Here is a 19,996-nt window from a genome sequence, read left to right as displayed (position 1 = left end):
TGACACACTTTAACAATTGTGGGCGGAGGGGAACAGAGATGACAAAACCAAATACCCAAGAATCCCTGTGTGTTGCCAGTTACACAACCCAAAGCGTCCATTAATGGATCCTTAAAACTTACTACAGACCTATTTACAATGAATTCAAATATACAGTCTACAAGTACACAATATATATAAATGTTCAAAACATACAAAAGTCACTCTAGCACATATACTTGCCTTCATGAAAATGAAAAGTATAACTGAAAGAAACCCATTAAGACTCTTACAGATACAGGGCTACAACAAATAAGGCTATTAAAAAATTAGTTCTGCCACTATTCTACATTTTATCACTATACTAGAAATATCTACCACACATTTACTAAACACAGTTGGTAAATGATGCTGATTATGGTTACAGAATATGTCTTCAGCTCCCATCTGACCCTGACTCCACTTTCATGAGTTTATATTATTTTTTAAAGTTTATTTATTTGAGAGACAGGGAGAGAGAGACAGGGAAAGAGAGAGAGAGAGAGAGAGAGAAGAGAGGGAGGGAAGGAGGGAGAGAGAATGAAGGAGGGGCAGAAAGTGAGGAAGAGAGAATCCCAAGCAAGCTCTTGGCTGTCAGCACAGAGCTCAATCTCATCAACTGCCAGCCAAAATCAAGAGTCGAGTACTTAACTGACAGAGCCACCGGGGTGCCCTAAAATCAAATAAGACTAAACATAATTCTTTTTTCTTTTTTTTTAAAAGCAGGCTCCACACTAGGCATAATTTCCCACAGGGCTTAAACTCACAACTCTGAGATCAAGACTTGGGCTGAGATCGAGTCGGACACTCAACCAACTGAGTCACGCAGGGGCCCCTACTACTTTCATGAGTTTGATATTTAAAATCAGTATCTCTGTTAAGAAAATCCTGACAAAAATTTCATTAACCCCATAAAATTGTTAGATGAATTTTCTATGCAGTTATACCACTTTCTAAATTTAAAAAAATTTTTTAAATGTTTATTAGAGAGAGGGAAGGGACAGAGAAAGAGTCACACATAGAATCTGAAACAGGCTCCAGGCTCTGAGCTGTCACGACAGAGCCCGATGCAGGGCTTGAACTCACGAACCGTGAGATCATCACCAAGCTGAAGTTGGATGCACGGTTCACTGACTGAGCCATCCAGGTGCCCCTACACCACTTTCTTATAGATGTTTTAAGTTTTAGCTTTTGTGTTTAGGTCTATCATCCACTTGAAATTATTTCTGTATATGGTGTAAGGTAAGAGAGGAAGTTCACTTTTCCCCTCTGGTTATTCCTGCAGCAGTTGTTGAAAAGACTATCTGTTTTTTTCCAACAAACTGCCTTGGGATCTTTGTTGTAACCCAAGGAATGATACGCATATTCTCTAGCCTGTCCCCCGATGTGTAAGTCTATCTTAAACACCACCGTCTTAATGACTATAACTTTATAAAAAGTCTTAAACTTAGGTACTGCGTGTCTTCCAACTTTGTTCTTTGAACACTGCTTTCATCTTCTAGGTGTTCTACATTTTGTATAAATTTTCAATCAGCTTGTTACTTTCTATTAAAAACACCATCAGGATTTTGACTGAGACTCCATTAAAAGTATAGAACAAGGGGCGCCTGGGTGGCTTAGTCGGTTAAGCGTCCAACTTTCGCTTAGGTCATGATCTCGCGGTTGGTGGGTTTGAGCCCCGCGTCGGGCTCTGTGCTGACTGCCAGCTCGGAGCCTGGAGCCTATTTCAGAGTCTGTGTCTCCCTCTCTCTCTGGCCCTCCCCTGGTCACGCGGTCTCTCTCTCTCTCCTAGAAATAAAAATATTAAAAAAAAAAGTATAGAACAATTTGGGTGACATGGTATTAACAGTGAATTTTCTGATTTGTAAACATGAACTATCTCACCATATGTTTAGGCCTCCTTTAATTTCAGCAATTTCTTGTACTTTTAAAAATTAACAGACTACTTTTTAAAGAGCAGCTTTAGGTCTATAGCAAAATTAGGTGGAAGGTCCAGAGAGTTCCCATGGACTTACTGTCGCTAACTAATCTCCCACCCACAACCTCCCATCAAAATCCTATACCACGGTGGTATGCTTCTTACAGATGATGAAACTATACTGACACATCATTACCAGTGTCAAAGTCCACACTCCACAACAGGGTTCACTCTTTGTGGTCAACGCTCCTTGGGTTTTGACAAATGTGTAATGATATACATCCATCATTGTAGAATCATAGAGAATAGTTTCACTGCCCTAAAAGTCCCTGTGCTTCACCTATTCTTTTCTCCCCACTAACTCCCTTGTGTATTTGATCCCTTTAGAGTCTCCATAGTTTTGCCTCTTCTAGAGTCATGTAGTTATTAGTATCTCAGATTGACTTTTTTCAGTTAGTAATACGTATTTAAGTTTCCTCTGGGTCTTTTCATAGTTGGAGAGCTCATTTCTTCTTCAGTATGGTGTAATATTCCACTGTCTAAATGTATCGGCTTGTTTATCCATATACCTACTGAAGGACATTTAGGATGCTTCCAAGTTTTGGCAGTTACGAGTAAAATTACATTTTGTATGATTCTACTTTCTCTCCTTTCTTAGCCTATCAATTATACTTCTTTTTTAGGTGGTTCCCTTAAGAGTCTACAAAATACATTTACAACTAACCCCAGATTCCTGTCAAATAAGACTATACAGGTTCACAAGTAATGCAAGTACCTCCCAATAACAAAATATTCTTGATTTCTCCTGCCTGTTCCTTGTATCATTGCTGTCATTCACTTCATTTAAACAAACACACACATTCATAAATACATTGTTGCCATTATTTCGAACAAACTCTTGACAAACCAATTAATAAGATGACTAAAACCTTCTACTTTATCTTTGCTCATTCTGTCTCTGACAATCTTCTTTTTGTATATCTGATTTTCTGACTTACTTTCCTTCTCTGTGAAGAATTTTTAACATTTCTTGCAAAGCAGGTCTATAGGCAACAAACACGCTAAACTTTTGTCTGAGAAAGTCTGTATTTCTCCTTCACTTCTGAAGGAGAATGGCACAGAGTACAGAATTTTAAGTTGGCAGTTTTTGGTCTCTCAACATTTCCCTCCACCCTCTTCTTGTTTGCGTAATTTGTAAGGAGAAGTTCGATGTAATTCTTATCTTTGCTCCACTATGGGTAACATGTTTTTTCCCTCTGGCTTCTTTCAAAATTTTATCTTTGATTTTCAGAATTTTAAGTATCGGATGCCTGGGGCGCCTGGGTGGCTTAGTCAGTTAAGTGTTCGACTTCGGCTCAGGTCAGGATCTCGTGGTCTGTGGGTTCGAGCTCCATGTCGGGCTCAGTGCTGACAGCTCAGAGCCTGGAGCCTGCTTGGGATTCTGTGTCTCCCTCTCTCTCTGCCCCTCCCAAACTTGCACTCTGTCTCTCAATAATAAATAAACATTAAAAAAAAATGCCCAAATGGAGTTTTTTTTTTTTAAATATTTATCCTGTTTGGTTTTCTCGGAGATTGCTGGGTCTGTGATTTGGTATCTAACATTAATTTGGGAGAAATTCTTGGTCATTATTGTGTCAAATATTACTTTTATTCTTTCTCTCAGTCCCTGCCCCCCCCCTTTTATCCCTTTGGTGTTCCCATTATGCTTATGTCACTTCCTCTGTAGTTGTCCCAAGTTCTTGGAGATTTTTGTTGTCATTTTTCTCTTTGCTTTTCTGTTTTCAAGCTTCTTTTGTCATATTCTCAAGCTCAGTGATGCTTTCCTCAGCGATGTCTATTCCACTAGTAAGCCCATCGAAGGCATTCTTGTTGCTGTTTCAATCTCAAGCCCTTCCTTTTCACAAAATTTCCATTTCTCTGCTTACATTATCCACCTGTTTTTGCATTTTTTCCTACCTTTTTTCATTAAAGCCCTGAGCAAAATGGTAGTTTTTCAAAATTCCTGATCTGATAATTTGAACATTTCTGACTCTGCTTCCGATGTTTATTTAGACTCTTCAAATCATGTTTTTTGCCTTTTGGTGTGTCTTGTGATTTCTTTTTTGTTGCTGCTGTTGTTGAAAGGTGGACATGATATCCCGGGTGAAAGAACTATGATAAACAGGCCTCTAGTAATGCAGTAGTAAGACGGGGCAGGGAGGGGCAGGGAGGGGCAGCTTCCACTAGTCCTGTGATTAGTCTCGGCTTTTAAGTAAGCCTACAGGGCCCTGGAATGTGAACTTCGCTACTGCTCCTCAGTCCCCCACCCCCTTCAGGTGGGACGGGAGCGCTGGAGCAGCTGGAGTTGGGTATTTACTTCCTCCAGATGGAAGGTCAGAGGGAGCAGGAGCTGGAGATTCCTCCCCCCCCCCCCCCCAGTAGGTTAAGTTCTGGCAACGGTTTCTCTCTAGGACTGGCCTTGTTAGGAACAGAGTGCTCTGGTGTATTTCAAAGGTTCCTTTCACAACCCCCCTCGACAAGCACGAGGGGATTTTTCTCCAATGTTCACCATAAGGACCCAGCAAAGCCCCGGTGGGGTTCCTAACTTCTGATTCGTCCACACTGAACCTCCAGCAATTACCCTGGCACTGGTACCCACGGGTTTCTATTCTAGTTCCTGGATGTCGTGTTTCTGCCTGTTTGTCTCTCCAGCTGGGGATGGGGGTGGGGACAGTAGTTGGCGCTGTGACCTTACTTCTTCTCTAGTGGTACTAAGAAGAGCTGCTGATTTTTCCAATTTGTTCCGCTTTTTACTTGTCGTTAGAATGGAGTGACAATTCCTTGCATGCTGGATCACAAACCTGAAATCTACTTCGTGACTTTGACATTAGGCCTTACACACATTTCAGTAATCTTAGCCCTATGTTCTCTCACATTCTTGTAAATATGTGGATGGATTTTAAATTTGAAATTCCAACTGTCTGTTGCCTGTATAGAGAAACACTGTATTAAATAGTGGGACTTATGTAACATACACACACCATATAATAGAGAGGAACAGTATGATATATACATGCATATATACCCTATATGGAAACAAAGAAAAATATTTTATATGACCCACGTATTTATAATATCCAGCACTCTTCATCTCTTCACCTTTGCATAGATCCAAATTTCCATTTGGTTTTATTTTCCTTCTGTCTTTAGAACTTCAACATTTCTTGCAGTGCAGGTCTGCTGCTGACACAGTCTCCACACCCCTACATTCACTTTTTTTTTTTTAATGTTTTTTATTTACTTCTGAGAGAGAGAGACAGCGTGAGCAGGGGAGGGTTAGATAGAGAGGGAGACACAGAATCTGAAACAGGCTCCAGGCTCTGAGCTAGCTGTCAGCACAGAGCTCGACGCGTGGCTCAAATATNAGTAGGTTAAGCATCCGGCTCTTGGTTTTGGCTCAGGTCATGATCTCACAGTCTGTGAGATCGAGCCCCACGTTGGGCTCTGTGCAGAAGATGGGGCCTGCTTAGGATTCTTTCTCTCTCTCCCGTCTCTGCCTCTCCCCTGCTCACTTTCTCTCTCTCAAAATAAATAATAAATAAACATGTAAAAAATAAATAAATCAATGTAGCAAGACCTCTAGGCTGTCTGGGCTCTTCCTGCCTGTCTTTGAACCCATGCAACGCCTCTGAGCATGAAGCTTGAACACTGTAGGGTGCGTTTAAGGTGCTTCCCTTTTCCCAGGGAACACAGTCTTAGGCTCCTTGTTGAACAATGTCTGTACACATTCTTTTTCTTTTTTCGTTCGGTTTTCTATTCGTTGACAACAAAAGAACACTTCCTGTAGTAACTAATACTCCATGGGCAGAAGCTGACATTTCCTACACAATCATTTTAATTTTGGGAAATCAACTGGTTTAAATGCACATTTTAAAGCAAATTTAATTCAATAATTTTTCCCAATCAAATTTATCGGTAAAAGAGTCTAATAGCCATCATTTCTAATTCAGTAAATAAAAACAAATGTTTAGATTTAAATTTTACTAATAATATTTTATTCTTCTATCCACTTCTGGTCTCTAACAAAACTGCTTTGTATGTATTTTTTTCTACTAGTAATAGTCATCATATGGTTGAAAGACTGAGAACTATATTTATTTTGTTGCTTAACCATAAGCAATTCTTTTCAGATGTTCATTACAATACAGTCAAAATCTCTTATCAATCTCAAAATTCTGCACTTAACATTTGTAAAATATTTCTAGTATTTTTTTTAAGTTTACTTATTTATGTAATCTCTATCACCAAGGTGGGGTTCACTGAGCCACCCAAGCAACCCAGTATTTCTCATTTTTAAATATTTCTACTTGCTACTATAGTATATCAGACACAATACAGTGCTATTTAGGAGTCTAAGAAACCAAGCAGAAAGACTTTAAAAAACGGAGTGGAATTTTTGGCTTTTTCATTGGGCCAAAGCAGTAAAGATTACAATTTGGAGACCCACGAAGGTGGAGGGACCCTAGTGAACACTCCAAGCTTTTAGCCAGGAATCCATGGAGGGCTATATCTTTTTTCTTTTTTTAATTATTTTTTAAGTTTCACATGTTTATTCCATACGAAACAAAACAACAAAACGGAGGGCTATGTCTTAAGAGCCCGAGTGAACTAGAGGTAGAAAGAGCCTTGTCACATTCACAATAAGCCTCAATTTATACCATTCCCTGAGGAGCTTAGGTGACGAGGTCCTACTCTGCCAGAGGGCAGAATAAACCTTGTGTACGGTATTTATTCCAGAGCCTCACCAGTTTTTCAGAAATTATCACGCGTGCCAAAAGACAGAATCAAATGACCAGAAACGGACAGAAAAACAACAGCAACAGTTACACAGGTGATCTGGATGGTGGCGTTCTAAAACAGGGACATTAAAAGAACAATACTTTTAACAATACTCAGGAAAGACAGAGAGATAGTTAAAGCCAGATGGAACATGCATCAGAAAAGTAGAAACTATGGGAAAAAAAGCCTACGCTGAAACTAACAAGTCAATTCATATAAAGACACTATTAAGAAAGTGCAAAGACTTGGGACTGGAAAAAGGTATTTATTGTAAATCTGACAAAAAACCTAAGAGACGCAACTCAAAGGGAAAATATGCAAAAGTCTTAGTGAAACTTCATAAAAGGTATCAAAATGGCTAACAAACATAAAACTGTACTTAACTTCATTATCAGAAAGAAATACAAATGAAATACAGGATGCTATGAACATACCAGTGTGGCTAATGCAAAAAAGCAGATAATATCAAGTGATGGCAAGGACATGGGAGAACTAAAACCTTATTATCCTTTCTAATGGAAATGTAGCTTTGGTATGATTTCCGGTAATGTGTTTGGTAGTATCTATTAAACCCGAAAAAACATATATACTCTAGGACCTATCAATTCCATTTCCAGGCAAATGTCCAACAGAAATGTACGTCTGTACATTCACCAAAACACATGTAAAGGAACGTTCCTAAGAGCACTACTCATAATTCCTCCAATCTGCAAACAATCCAGATGCCCATGAACAGCTGTGAATAAGTAAACAGAGGTATATTCATATGATGAGCATGATACAGAAATGAGAATTAGCACATTACTGCTGCTCAGCAAGGTCACGGATGACCCTCACAACATATAATGCTGGACAGAAGAGGCAGGACACCAAAGTACTCCCTGAGTCTGACTCCATTTCTATAAAGGTGGAAACCAAACAAAAACTTAGGCTAAAAGTGCAGAGAGTGGGTGAGATTGGGGACTAGGAGTGAGGCACAGGGCACGAAGCAGAATGGACACCACTGGTTTGACCCAGGAAATATTTACAAAATGTTCTTTTTTGGTCAAAATTTGCCAAGCTATACATTTATCTTCAGTACAGTTTTTGGGCATTACGTCAGTTAGCTATTTTTAAATATTATATGTATAAATGTGTGTGTATATAAATGTAGAAAAGTGTGTGTATATAAACTGTTAATATTTACCCTGAGAAACTAATCTGTGTATCTGCACACTAAAGACTGGAATTCCATTAAAAAACACCTGGTATTCCATGACCATTTAAAGATACATGACTTTCATAGAATTCTATTGACTGATATCAATGATGGCTGATTTTTTAAAATATTTGTTTATTTTTCAGAGAGAGAGAGAGAGCGAGTGAGCACAAGTGGGGAAGGAGCAGAGAGAGACAGGGAGAGAGAGGGAATCCAAGCAGGCTCCAGCTGAAAAGAGGATTAATAAACTGGCAAATAGGTCAATAGGAAATATCCAGACTGAAGCATGGAGAACAGAAGACATGGCGCCTACAGAGAAGCAAGTAATTGGAATACGGGAGGGGAGAAGATATGGAATGGTGCTAAAGGAATATCCAAAGAGATAATGGCCAAGATTTTTCCAAAGATAATGGAAGACATAAAACCAGATTCATGAAAAACTGTGAGCACCAATAACATAAATTAAAAAACAAAACAAACACTAAGCCCCCACAACTAGCATCATAGTACACCAATAAAAACCAAAGGTAGAATATCTCAAAAGCAAAAATAAAGATATGATCTTCAAAGAAGCAACAGTAAGACTGAAGCTAACTTTTCAACAGAAATGACAGAAGTCAGAAGATACATAATGACATCTTAAAAGTTCTGAAAGGAAACAACTACCTACAATTCAATACCCATGTTAAAATATCCTTTAAAAATAAAGACAAAATGGGGGTACCCGGGATGCTCAGTCAGTTAAGCATCTAACTTCCACTCAGGACATGATCTCAGAGTTCATGAGTTCGAGCCCCACACTGGGCTCTGTGCTGACCATGTGGAGCCTGCTTGGGATTCTCTTTCTCCCCCCCTCCTCCCCCACTTGCACATTCTTTCTCAAATAAATAAACTTTAAAAAAAGGACAAAATGGCATTGTTTCCAAGCCAAAACACCTGACAGAATTTATCTTGAGCAAAACTAAAACAAGAAATAACAAAGAACAAAATTCTTCAGGGGGAAGGAAACACAAGAAGAAATGAAGAACAACAGGAGTGGCAAATATGTGGGTAACTCTAAATGAGTAATGACTGTAGAAGATAGTGATACCATCTTGTGAGATTTAAAATACAGCTGACTTTGAACAAGGGTGTGAACTGTGCCGGTCCACTTACACAGGGAAATTTTTTCAATAAATAACATATAGTATTTCTAAGTGTATTTCCTCTTACGATTTTTAATATTTTTTCTCTAGATTACATTGCTATAAAAAAACAGTATATAATCTATAGTACATACAAAATGTTTACTTGATGGGCGCCTGGGTAGCTCAGTGGGTTAAACATCTGGCTTCGGCTCAGGTCATGATCTCACGGTTCGTGGGTTCGAGCCCCGCATCGGGCTCTGTGCTCGCAGCTAGCTCAGAGCCTGAAGCCTGCTTCAGATTCTGTATCTCCCTCTCTCTCTGACCCTCCCCTGCTCACGTTGTCTCTCTCTCTCTCTCAGAAATAAATAAAATATTAAAAAAATTAAAAAACAAAGAACAAAAAACCCCAAAATGTTTACTTGACTGTTTATGTTAAGTGAGGCTTCCAGGCAACAGTAGGCTATTAGTAGTTAACATTTCTGGGGAGTCAAAATTTATGTGTGAATTTCTGACCGTGTGTGGGGTCGATGCTGCGTTGTTCAAGGTCAACTGTAATGTAAAATTAAAATGTGTGAAAAAACAAAAGATGCAGGGAGAGCAGTAAATGAAGTTACAGGCTTCTAAGGTCAAGCCCTGCCTAAAAAATGGTGGAAGTAGCAATTCATACTAGATTCTAGTCAAGAATCCAAAGCATGATCTTTAGGGCAATTTCCAAAAGGACAATGAAAGATCTGTAATTAACAAGGTAATGGGGAAAGAGAAAAAAGATTAATTCAAAAGAAGGCTAAAAGAGAGACTGACACACAGACACAGACAAGGGAAAAGGACCGTAAAATAGATGGGATGAAAGGAAACAAGTAGTAAAACTGTAGTCCTGAACCCACGTATTTCAGTACGATTACATTAAACATAAATCTAGATTTTCTAATAAATAGGCAACTATTTTCAAACTGGGTTTAAAGCACATGTTCAATTTAATAATTGAAAAGCTAACACCTCTGGAACCACCACTCAGGTAGACACACTTTATATAATCAGCATTTCAGAAACCCATGTGCCTCTATCCTGTATTATAAATCTCTTTCATTAATAGAATTTGTAGTGCTAATTTGTGTTATTCTTCAGATTCACCATCTAGCCTTGACTTCCTACATAATGTTCTTTTTTTTTTTTTCTGGCTATATTTGACCTTCATTTGAATAGAATCCAGACATTCCATGTTTTTATGGGAGTAACTCATAGTGTCACGTGTGTTCCTCATTTCCACTAATGAACAGAATTCCACTGTGTGGATTTACTGCAATTTATTGTTCTCGTCAACCGTAGATGGGCTTTTTTTCCTTCTAGTTTTTGACTATTATGGAAAATGCTAATAAACATTCCTCTACATATATCCTATTGCACATTTAAAGAGTATGTTTCAAAAGACGGGACTGTGAGGTCAAATGATAGTCAGATCTTCTATATTTCTAGATTAACGCCAAATTTTTTCTAAAGCATGATACCAATTACTCTTCTGACAACAAAATGTTAAACAAAATCAATTCCTTTATTGCAAAATCTCTCCAGTACATCTGGTGTTGTCAGAGTTTTAAATGTTTTACTTTTCCTTACCTGATAAGAAATGGTATCTCATTGTGGCTTTAATTTGCATTTCTCTGATTACTAATGAAGATAAGCACCTTTTCATATGTTTATTTAATGGCCATCTGGAATTCCTCTTTCCTGAAATACATGTACAAGTCTTTTGCCCATTTTTCTTTTGTATTATCTGGCTTTATATTCACTGAAGTTCTTTCATATATATACCCTGGGTACTAGTTCTCAAAAGGTTCTCTTTGCTGTCATGTGTCTTCTCTAACTTGATGGCCTATCTTCTCACTAAAATTATAGTGCCTTGAGAGAAGAAGTTTCTAATTTTAATGTGGTACATTCAAAAAACATTTTAGTGTGATCAATTTTTTATTGTATTGCAAAGGTATTTGTGTCTTAAGAAATCTTTCCTTATTTGAAGTTCACGGAGACATTCTATAGTCCCTTCTAAAAGCTTTAGAATTTTCCTTTAGCTATTTAGTTCCTTAATCCACGTGAGACTGATTTCTATGTATAGTCAGATATAGGGATCCAATTTCTTTCATATTTCTCTCAACAAGAATAGCCAAGTGCACCAGTTCCTAAGTCCATCATTTCCCAGATGAGGTGCCACATACTGTCCATCACACATCACGTACACACATGTGCACAGGTTTCCGGATTCTCTGTGACACTGCTCATTTGTCCATCACTTGTCAGTATTCCATTATCCTCAGCACTGCAGTTTAGTAGTGTCCTGACACGTGGCGGCAAATTCCTTCCTTTTTGTTTCTCTAGTTGATGGATATCTTGAGTCTCTTAATTCACTGCATTTACACACAAATTTTAGAAACAAATCATCTTGTTGAGTTCCATAAAATTACACATGGGGGAACTGACTGAAATTGCACTCTATAAATTAATTTGAACAAAGGTGAGAACATTCTATAAATACTGTGTTGCACAACCCCTACACATAGGACATCTCTCCACTGAACTTTTCTTTAATCTCTCTCATGGTTTTGTTAATTTTCTTCCGTTATTACATGTCTTAGTGAATGTATTCCTACTTTAGCTAGTGGATATATTTGGTGCTACTGTATTGGTATGGTATCTTTAAAAAATATCTTTTAATTCTCTAATTGTATCAGATATCCAGGAATATAAATGATTTCTTATACATTTGAAATGGTCCATGTTGCTAACCTCTTATTAATCCTAATAACATATCAGTAAATTACATTGCATTTCCTACATTATATACCTACCCCAGTCATCCAAAGATAGTAATAATATTTCTCCATTCTTCTTAAATCCTCTTTATTTTGACCTCTTTTTCTTTCATTAGCCAAGAGATCCAGTATAATGTTAAAGTGATGGCCATAGGCATCCTTCTATTTTGTATCTCAAGGGAAATACTTCTAATATTTCAGCATCAGATATGTTTTAGGGTTTTTGTAGATATTCTTTATCAGATTAAGGATGTTACCCCCCTATTCCAAGTTTGCCAGGAATTTGTTTTTTATTCATAAACAGGTATTTTGTCAAATCCTAATGACTCTGGTCCTGGCAAATTCCATTCACTGAGTTTTTTACTGTCGAACCAACCTTGCGGCATTCCTGTGACAAACTCAGCTTCTATAGACTGTTGGGCTTGGCTTGCTAGTATCTTCTTTAGGATATCTGCATCTATCCTGTGGGTAAAAGTGGACTGTAGTTTTCCATTTCTGTAAAATGTTAAAATTGACTTTGGTATCAGAATTACACTAGATTGTTGTATCTAGTCTCAGAAAATGAACTGAAGTATTTCCTCTTTTTTTTATTCTTTGGAAGAATTTTAACACTGGTGTTGTTTCTTTCTTCAGTGTTTTCTAAAACTCACCACTGAATCCACCCATCAGGGTAAGGTTACACACATTTGTTAGCATGGCTGCCTGGACAAGTTCCATAAATGGCAGGTTCTCCCTTTGTTATAGAGCAGATGGTAGATTGTTCAGATCATAGAAAAAGCAGCTGACAAATGTGCCATATTGGTCTACAAAATGCTATTTTAATGGGGTCTTCACTTTTCAACTTCTCTCATTAGCATTTTTCTTTTTAGTCACTTGACGAGTTTCAGCACGCACATTAAGAAGTGGTAACAACTGGGGAGCCTGGGTGCCTTAGTCGGTTAAGCGTCCGACTTTCGCTTAGGTCATGATCTCGTGGTTCGTGGGTTCGAGCCCCGCGTCGGGCTCTGTGCTGACTGCCAGCTCGGAGCCTGGAGCCTGTTTCAGTCTGTGACTCCCTCTCTCTCTGACCCTCCCCTGCTCACGCTGTCTCTCTCTCTCTCTCTCTCCTAGAAATAAATAAAACATTTAAAAAAAAAAAAACAAAAAAGAAGTGGTAACAACAGGGGCATCTGGAGGGCTCAGTCAGTTAAGCGGCCGACTTCCACTCAGGTCATGATCTGGCGGTTTGGTGGGTTCTAGCTCCGTGTCTGGCTCTGTGCATTGACTATGCAGACCTTGCCTAGGATTCTCTCTCTCTCTCTGCCCCTCTCCCACTTGCACTCTGTCTCTCTCAAAATAAATACTTTTAAAAAAATTAAAAAAAAAAAAAGGAGTGGTAACAACAAAGATTCACTGAAATGGGACTCCTGCCTTCACAAACGAAATAAATGCTTTCTTCATAGCAGCTTCCTGGCTCAACACTAAAATGAAGGGCCTCATTATCATGGAATATTAGAGTTTCTTCTGGATGTAAATTCCCAAATACCAAGAATCTACTGCAAATGGTGTAGATTTGTGATGCTTCTCCTTCACTGTGTCATCTCCTTGAGTATGCGTAGTTATTTGAGGGAAAGGATGTCGTTCTTCAAATAATGGCCATCCTTTAGTTAATTTATTTTTGGTTATATATTTGTATCCACTTAAAAGCTGGAGTATAATTTAAAATGTAAAAGTAAAACCTTAGGACATTTTAAGGAGTTAATGTTTAGAATAAATAAATATCATAAAGCTCCCAAACTGTTCCAAATCACCAGACCAAAGAATTCACCAAAGTGCCCCCCCACCTCCCACCATCAATCTAGCCTGGAATCAGAAATCATGTTTCTTTGTTAAATCCAATGATTTCTTCCCTACCAGCCCCAAATCTTTTAGACTAGATCAGGGGTTCAGGGTCTTGGATGGTTTATTTAGACAAGTAAGTTAGCCTGTCCATTCTAATTTGAAGTTACCACAACACTGCTTTCAACCTCAAGGAAACTAATCATTTTAGGCACTGTTTCCCCACTCTTACCTTCCTACCCTTACTCTCCTCTGTAATTTTTGTAAGCCACTGTTTTACAGGACCTTGACTCTTCCACGTATAGAACACAAACCGTGGGAGTGATCAAGTGACCACTCTGACCATCACACTAAAGCTGGAAAAGACCACAAGGGAAAACCCAGTCCCCTAGTCAATTCTAAACTTTACTTAGTTTTGTTTTTTTTTTAAGTAAACTCTACCCCCAATGTGCGGCTTGAACCCACTACCCAGAGATCAAGTCACATGGTCTCCCGACTGAGCCAGTCAGGTGCCTCTAATTTAGTAAAAACAAACCATGTATAACAACAATGATAAAAGGCCTGAGTCATCAATTCCATTTCTTCACAACAGACAAGAATGAATCTGAACAATTTAAGCTGTTTTATGCTTGAGAAATGTATGTTTACCAGCACATACTTACATAAGTATGGATTTTTATAGAAATGCCTACCTTTTAGAAACAGCATCATGTTCTCTTAAATTAATCTTTTCACTCGCATTTTCTGAAAGTTTAGAAGGCTCATCAGAGCTCACAGAAGTCTTTCTTTCATCTGGACTGCTGATGCACTCTGGATTCTTATCCAAATTCGTCTTTGAATTTGTAACCTGTTAGTTGGGTGAGGGAAAAGCAGTAAAGGAAGTGGAGTGTTACCACTTGTATTCTTCCCAAATTGACAGGTAAACTTTCACTTGGAAAATGTTCTTAAAATATTCTTGAATGCATATGGCAAAACATATGTTAAGTTATATGTATTTCAATGGCTAATGACAACAATGGCAGTTTCTCTGCCAAAATGAATTTAAAAACTACTTCTAAGAAATAAAAACAATAGTTAACAAATGAACATCTTAGCTTGAGGGGAAAAGAAAAATAAATACCTAAGTACTTAGACAACATTTTATGCCTACTAGACTACATTTTAGGAACTCAGAAACAAACTTTAACAAGCAAAGTTTTACTTTCATTATATTTCTAACAATAAGTGAAAACCAGAAATAAATCAAATTTCCAACTTGTTCTTCCAGCTGGTGAGTTTTGCTTAAAATGTGGAAGCTGAAGCACTTAGTACATGCTTTGGTTGAGAACTTGCAGTATTTTTTTTTTTAAGTTTATTTTGAGAAAGAGAGAGAGAGAGGGAAGAAGAGAGAGAGAGCATTTGCTGACAGTGCAGAGCTTGATGTGGGACTTGAACTCACAAGCTGTGAGATCATGACCTGAGCTGAAGTTGGACACTTAGCTGACTCAGCTATTCAGGCGCCCTGAGAACTTGCAGTACTTAAAATATTTGTGTTTGTTGGGGCGCCTGGGTGTCATTATTCACCACTATCAACCACCACGGCAAAATTAACACAAAAGTGACATTTATTGAACATTACACCCAACATTCAAGTGTACATGGAATATTCACAGGAAAATGAATATTCATGAAATATTCATGGAAAAGCATATCTTGGGCTATATATTAAGTGTTAATAACTTTCAAGACTGATATTTTACATGGTATGTTCTCTAATCAAAATAATTAAATTAGATATCAATAAAAATGATACAAGGGAAGTTAGAAATTATTTTCAACTGATGGAAAACAAAGGTACAGTACATCAACGATTATAATCTCTGTAGTTAGAAGTGCAACATCTAATCACTGAGAAGGCGCTTAGAAAATATTTAGAAAAAGCACTGCTTAGAAGGAAATTTATAGCTTTAAAATGTTTTCTGGGAGAAAAAATATTAGAAAGTAATGTTCTTTCTCACTTAAGAAGCTGGGAAAAGAAAAAATTATATCCAAAGTAAATACAGAGAAGGAAATTATTTTAAAAAAACAACAGAAAAGAGATAAGTAACAGAGAATTAATAAGATTTTTACTTATTTATTTTCTAACGCAATTTATTTAGCGAGAGAGAGACCAAGAGACAGAGCATGAGCAGGGGAGGGGCAGAGAGAGAGGGAGACACAGAATCTGAGGCAGGCTCCAGGCTCTGAACTGTCAGCACAAAGCTTGATGTAGGGCTCAAACTTACGAGCCATGAGATCAGGACCTGAGCCGCAGATACTCAATTGACTGAGCCACGCAGGCACCGAGAATTAATGAGATTTTTAAAACTCTAGCAAGATGGATCAAGAAAAAAAGAAAACACGAATTACCAGTATCAGAAATGAAACAGAGGGCATCACTACAGACCTACGAATATTAAAAGGACAAGAAAATTTTGTCAATAATTTGTCAACACATTCAACAACTTAGATAAAACGGTCACATTCCTTGTGAAGGTAACTTAAAAAACTGATATGAAAGCGAAAAATGTAAATTGCCCCACACCTGTTAAAGAGTTGGTCTTCCTATAAAGAAAGCTCTTGCCCAAAGAGTCTTCAGAGATGGATTCATTCAAACATTTAAGGAAGTAATAAAAGTTTTACACAAATGTTCAGAAAACAGGGGAGGGAATGCTTCCCAATTCACTTACTGAGGCTAGCCTGCATAAATACAATATCAAAGAAAATAAAGACACTACAAGAAAAAAATTCAGTGAATGTACACTGAAGATTAGATTCAAATTTTATATAAAAAAATATAAACAGATACGAAACTCCAATGATACCCTTGCTGAAATACTTTGGAAGTATACACTGCAAAGTGTATTTTGATGCAAAATACATTAGTATTTGAGAACGCGCCAAATATAGAGATGGCTTAGGAGATGGACTGACAGATATATGACACAAATCAACATATTAAAATAGTAAAGGTAGAATTTAGGTGCCACGGATACAAGGGTTCACTGTTACATTTTTTCAACTTTGCTGTAGTGTATGTTTTAAGTTCTTTATCATGATAATATGGTGGGGATGGGGGCAGTCTAGGCAATTACAATCCACCTTTACTCAATTATTTTACTTTTTTATTTTATTTTATTTTTTACCTCTTCACTCACTTGATGAAAGAAATAATAAGGGGCATTTGGAGGATACTCTGGAGGGTATCTTCTCCAGAGAGAGCATCATAGGAACATTCTAAAAACAAACGTATTGTCTTTAAAGCTGACATTTGCTTTCTTAAAATCCAACTACCTATAATGTGGGTCATTGAGATAATTAAAACCCCTATATGTTCATACCAACCTTACAGTCTGTATTATTGGTTAATACATTTGGTTCCAAGCAATTCTTTTGAGATTGCAGTATTACTCTAATACGTCTCTGAAGTTTGGATATTTTTGCCTAGAAGAAAAAGAGGAAAACAAATCTGAAACCAGAGTACAAAATAATATATAGGGATGGAGGGAAAACTATGTATTTGCCAAAGCAGTCTTATAATACTTAGGCATCCACTCTGATAAATGAGAAATTCTTATATAAGCAAAGATTTAAATCATGTTTGATGCTGATATGCTATTTAAGAATGGAAGATAAAAATGCCCAACTTCTAGCTGAAGCACAATAAAACTAATGTTGGCACAAACACCAACCAGGCAAGTAACATTAGAAAAGGAGAACAAAACAAAAACCCTCAAACGGTGTGAAACAGGCTATACAAGCTCCAATACAGAATATATTTTGAATTAAAAGAAACTGCTTATGTATTAAGTCTGTCAATTGACACAAAATTACTGACAACAGAATAATATTCCTAAAAGTATCTAACAAGGGCCAATATTGCTAACAGATTCTATTGCCCATTGATCTTAAACAGGTACAATCTACATCTCTAATCAACACGATGACAGTAAATAGTATCACAAGAATTACTCAGAAGTAAATTCATATATACTATATATGAAAATGCATATATACTATATATAAATTCATACACACATATAGTATACATAATATAGTATATAAAGCTTGTGGTCAAGGATCAGATTCGGGTCTACTTTATGGTCTCCCTTTCCTAACGTGTAAAATATCACCACATTCTACTTCCAAATTAAATCAAATGAAATTAGAAACTTACGAAGAGTTCATCAGCTATTGCTTCATGTTTATTCCTGCACTGTGTCTTCCCAATGCGTTCAGTCAATTCTTTCAGTTTGTTATCAAATAGTTTGTAACTTACACTATATATCTCCTGTCGAATCAAATGTTTGACCTAGAATTAAAACAACAACAAAACACCCCGTGTTTCACATTTAAAAGCAATTTTATTTTCTACTCCTTAAGAGTGCCTGGGGCACCTGGGTGGCTTAGTCGGTTAAGCATCCAACTTCGACTCAGGTCATGATCTCGCAGTTTGTGTGTTCAAGCCCTGCATCGGGCTCTGCTGACAGCTCAGAGCCTGGAGCCTGTTTCGGATTCTGTGTCTCCCTCTCTCTCTCTGCCCCTCCCCTGCTCGCACTCTGTCTCTCCCGGTCTTAAATAAATATTTAAGAAAAACACCCAGCTTTGTTCTTTTCTGGATTTACTGTAACCAATAAAATATACTTTTTTCATATTTTTATGTTTATATGTATATCACTATAGGGGTAAGTTTTATAGAAATTTGAATATCAAATTTAGCAAAACACACCCATAATATGGATATGTTAGAAAAAATTAAATTTATTCTCCCAGTGCTAATTTTAGTTTCCTATAGTTTCTGAATTCCATAATACCTATTAAAGGAAAGGTAAAATGCTATATCCCATTTATATTTTTTAATAAGCATAACTGACACCTGTATTCCATAAAAAGGCTCTCCACTTGTCTGAAAACCAGAGCCCAGTGAACGTGGTTGGTTGCTCTGTAGCAGATATGAAGCAAATTATGAAAGTCTGAGCCTTGACCCAGCCATTAACAAGCTATATGACCTTTGGGAAGTCCCAGCGTCTCAGCTTCATTTTCCTTGTCCACATACGGGTAGGTAATACAATGGTGAATGAGTGATGCTCACAGGATTTTTATAATACAAAAGGCTAACATGTGAAAGAGCTCCAGAAAATAGACAACAGCGAATTGACATAAAGGAAATAAATATGCAAGGTAATCCACTTTACTTGCATAGGTTTTTTTAGGGGGTGATTTTCCTACTGTTAAAATTGAAAGAGGCCAGGAACAATTAGGAACAACCAATGCTGTTGGGCATAAAGCATACGAACAGTCTGTAGTAGCTATCACATAAAACGTTAATGCATTTCATTGTCTGGCTGTTTTTTAGAAAACAGAATGGCCTGGGGCGCCTGGGTGGCTTAGTCGGTTAAGCGTCCGACTTTCGCTTAGGTCATGATCTCGCGGTTCGTGGGTTCGGGCCCCGCGTCGGGCTCTGTGCTGACTGCCAGCTCAGAGCCTGGAGCCTGTTTCAGTCTGTGACTCCCTCTCTCTCTGGCCCTCCCCTGCTCACGCTGTCTCTCTCTCTCTCTCCTAGAAATAAATAAAAAAAATATTAAAAAAAAAAAAAGAAAACAGAATGGCCTATTTTCAGGGAGCATAATTAATCTCAATGCCCACTGTTAGGAATATATATATTCTGTTCAACCATATATATTTGAAACATCCACTGTACTTTTTTGAATTTGTAACCCTCTGTAAGCTGCTTTCATAACACAGTAAGTAGTCTCTCTTAATAATAAGACCTGTCACGATACACTGAAGGTATTTATTGGTAATATTTATATTTTTCCCCTAAATTCTTGCTTCTTGGTTGTCCGAAATTAGAACATAGCTTCTATGTTAACTCTTTTATGCTGGTATCATCTGGATGATACTCTGGTATTTTATTTGATTATTCCCAAGGTTTTTCTTTCATATTTAACATTACTCTTCAACATTATCATCCACTTGATTTTTTCTGTAATGCTTAACATTTCTTCAATGATTTTCTCAACTTTAGGTATAACTGTCATGTTTACTTTCAAACTTTTAAGTATTTGATTAAACCAATAAGTGCTCAAAGTATGCATATTATGTAAATAAGTGCTCAGAAACACATACTATTTTTCCTGACAGGTGTTACCTGTTACCCATGTGTGGTTTTTATGGGTTTCTACATGCCTGCCAGTTCAATGGCTGGGGCCAACAGGTAAAGCTCATGGTTTTTGTTTTTGTTTTTTTAATTAAAAAAAAATTTTTTTTAAACTTT

The 19,996-nt window shown here is 37.4% G+C and overlaps 1 protein-coding gene across 1 annotated transcript in view; it reads right to left on the bottom strand.

Moving 5' to 3' along the window:
* The window catches only part of ATF7IP2 (activating transcription factor 7 interacting protein 2), a 54,621-nt gene that overhangs the window by 14,685 nt on the left and 19,940 nt on the right, over nucleotides 1-19,996 (bottom strand). The window contains exons 4-6 of the mRNA XM_077773299.1: nucleotides 17,897-18,031; nucleotides 17,065-17,163; nucleotides 14,394-14,548 (exon numbers count right to left, since the gene is read on the bottom strand). Coding sequence (XP_077629425.1) covers nucleotides 14,394-14,548; nucleotides 17,065-17,163; nucleotides 17,897-18,031 — 389 coding nt within the window. The remainder of the gene's footprint in view (nucleotides 1-14,393; nucleotides 14,549-17,064; nucleotides 17,164-17,896; nucleotides 18,032-19,996) is intronic.

Source organism: Crocuta crocuta, unplaced genomic scaffold (assembly GCF_008692635.1).
Source record: "Crocuta crocuta isolate KB4526 unplaced genomic scaffold, BGI_CrCroc_1.0 scaffold16, whole genome shotgun sequence".
Classification (NCBI taxonomy): domain Eukaryota; kingdom Metazoa; phylum Chordata; class Mammalia; order Carnivora; family Hyaenidae; genus Crocuta; species Crocuta crocuta.
Note: the sequence above shows the minus strand (reverse complement) of the source record. Positions and strands in the feature narration are given on the sequence as shown.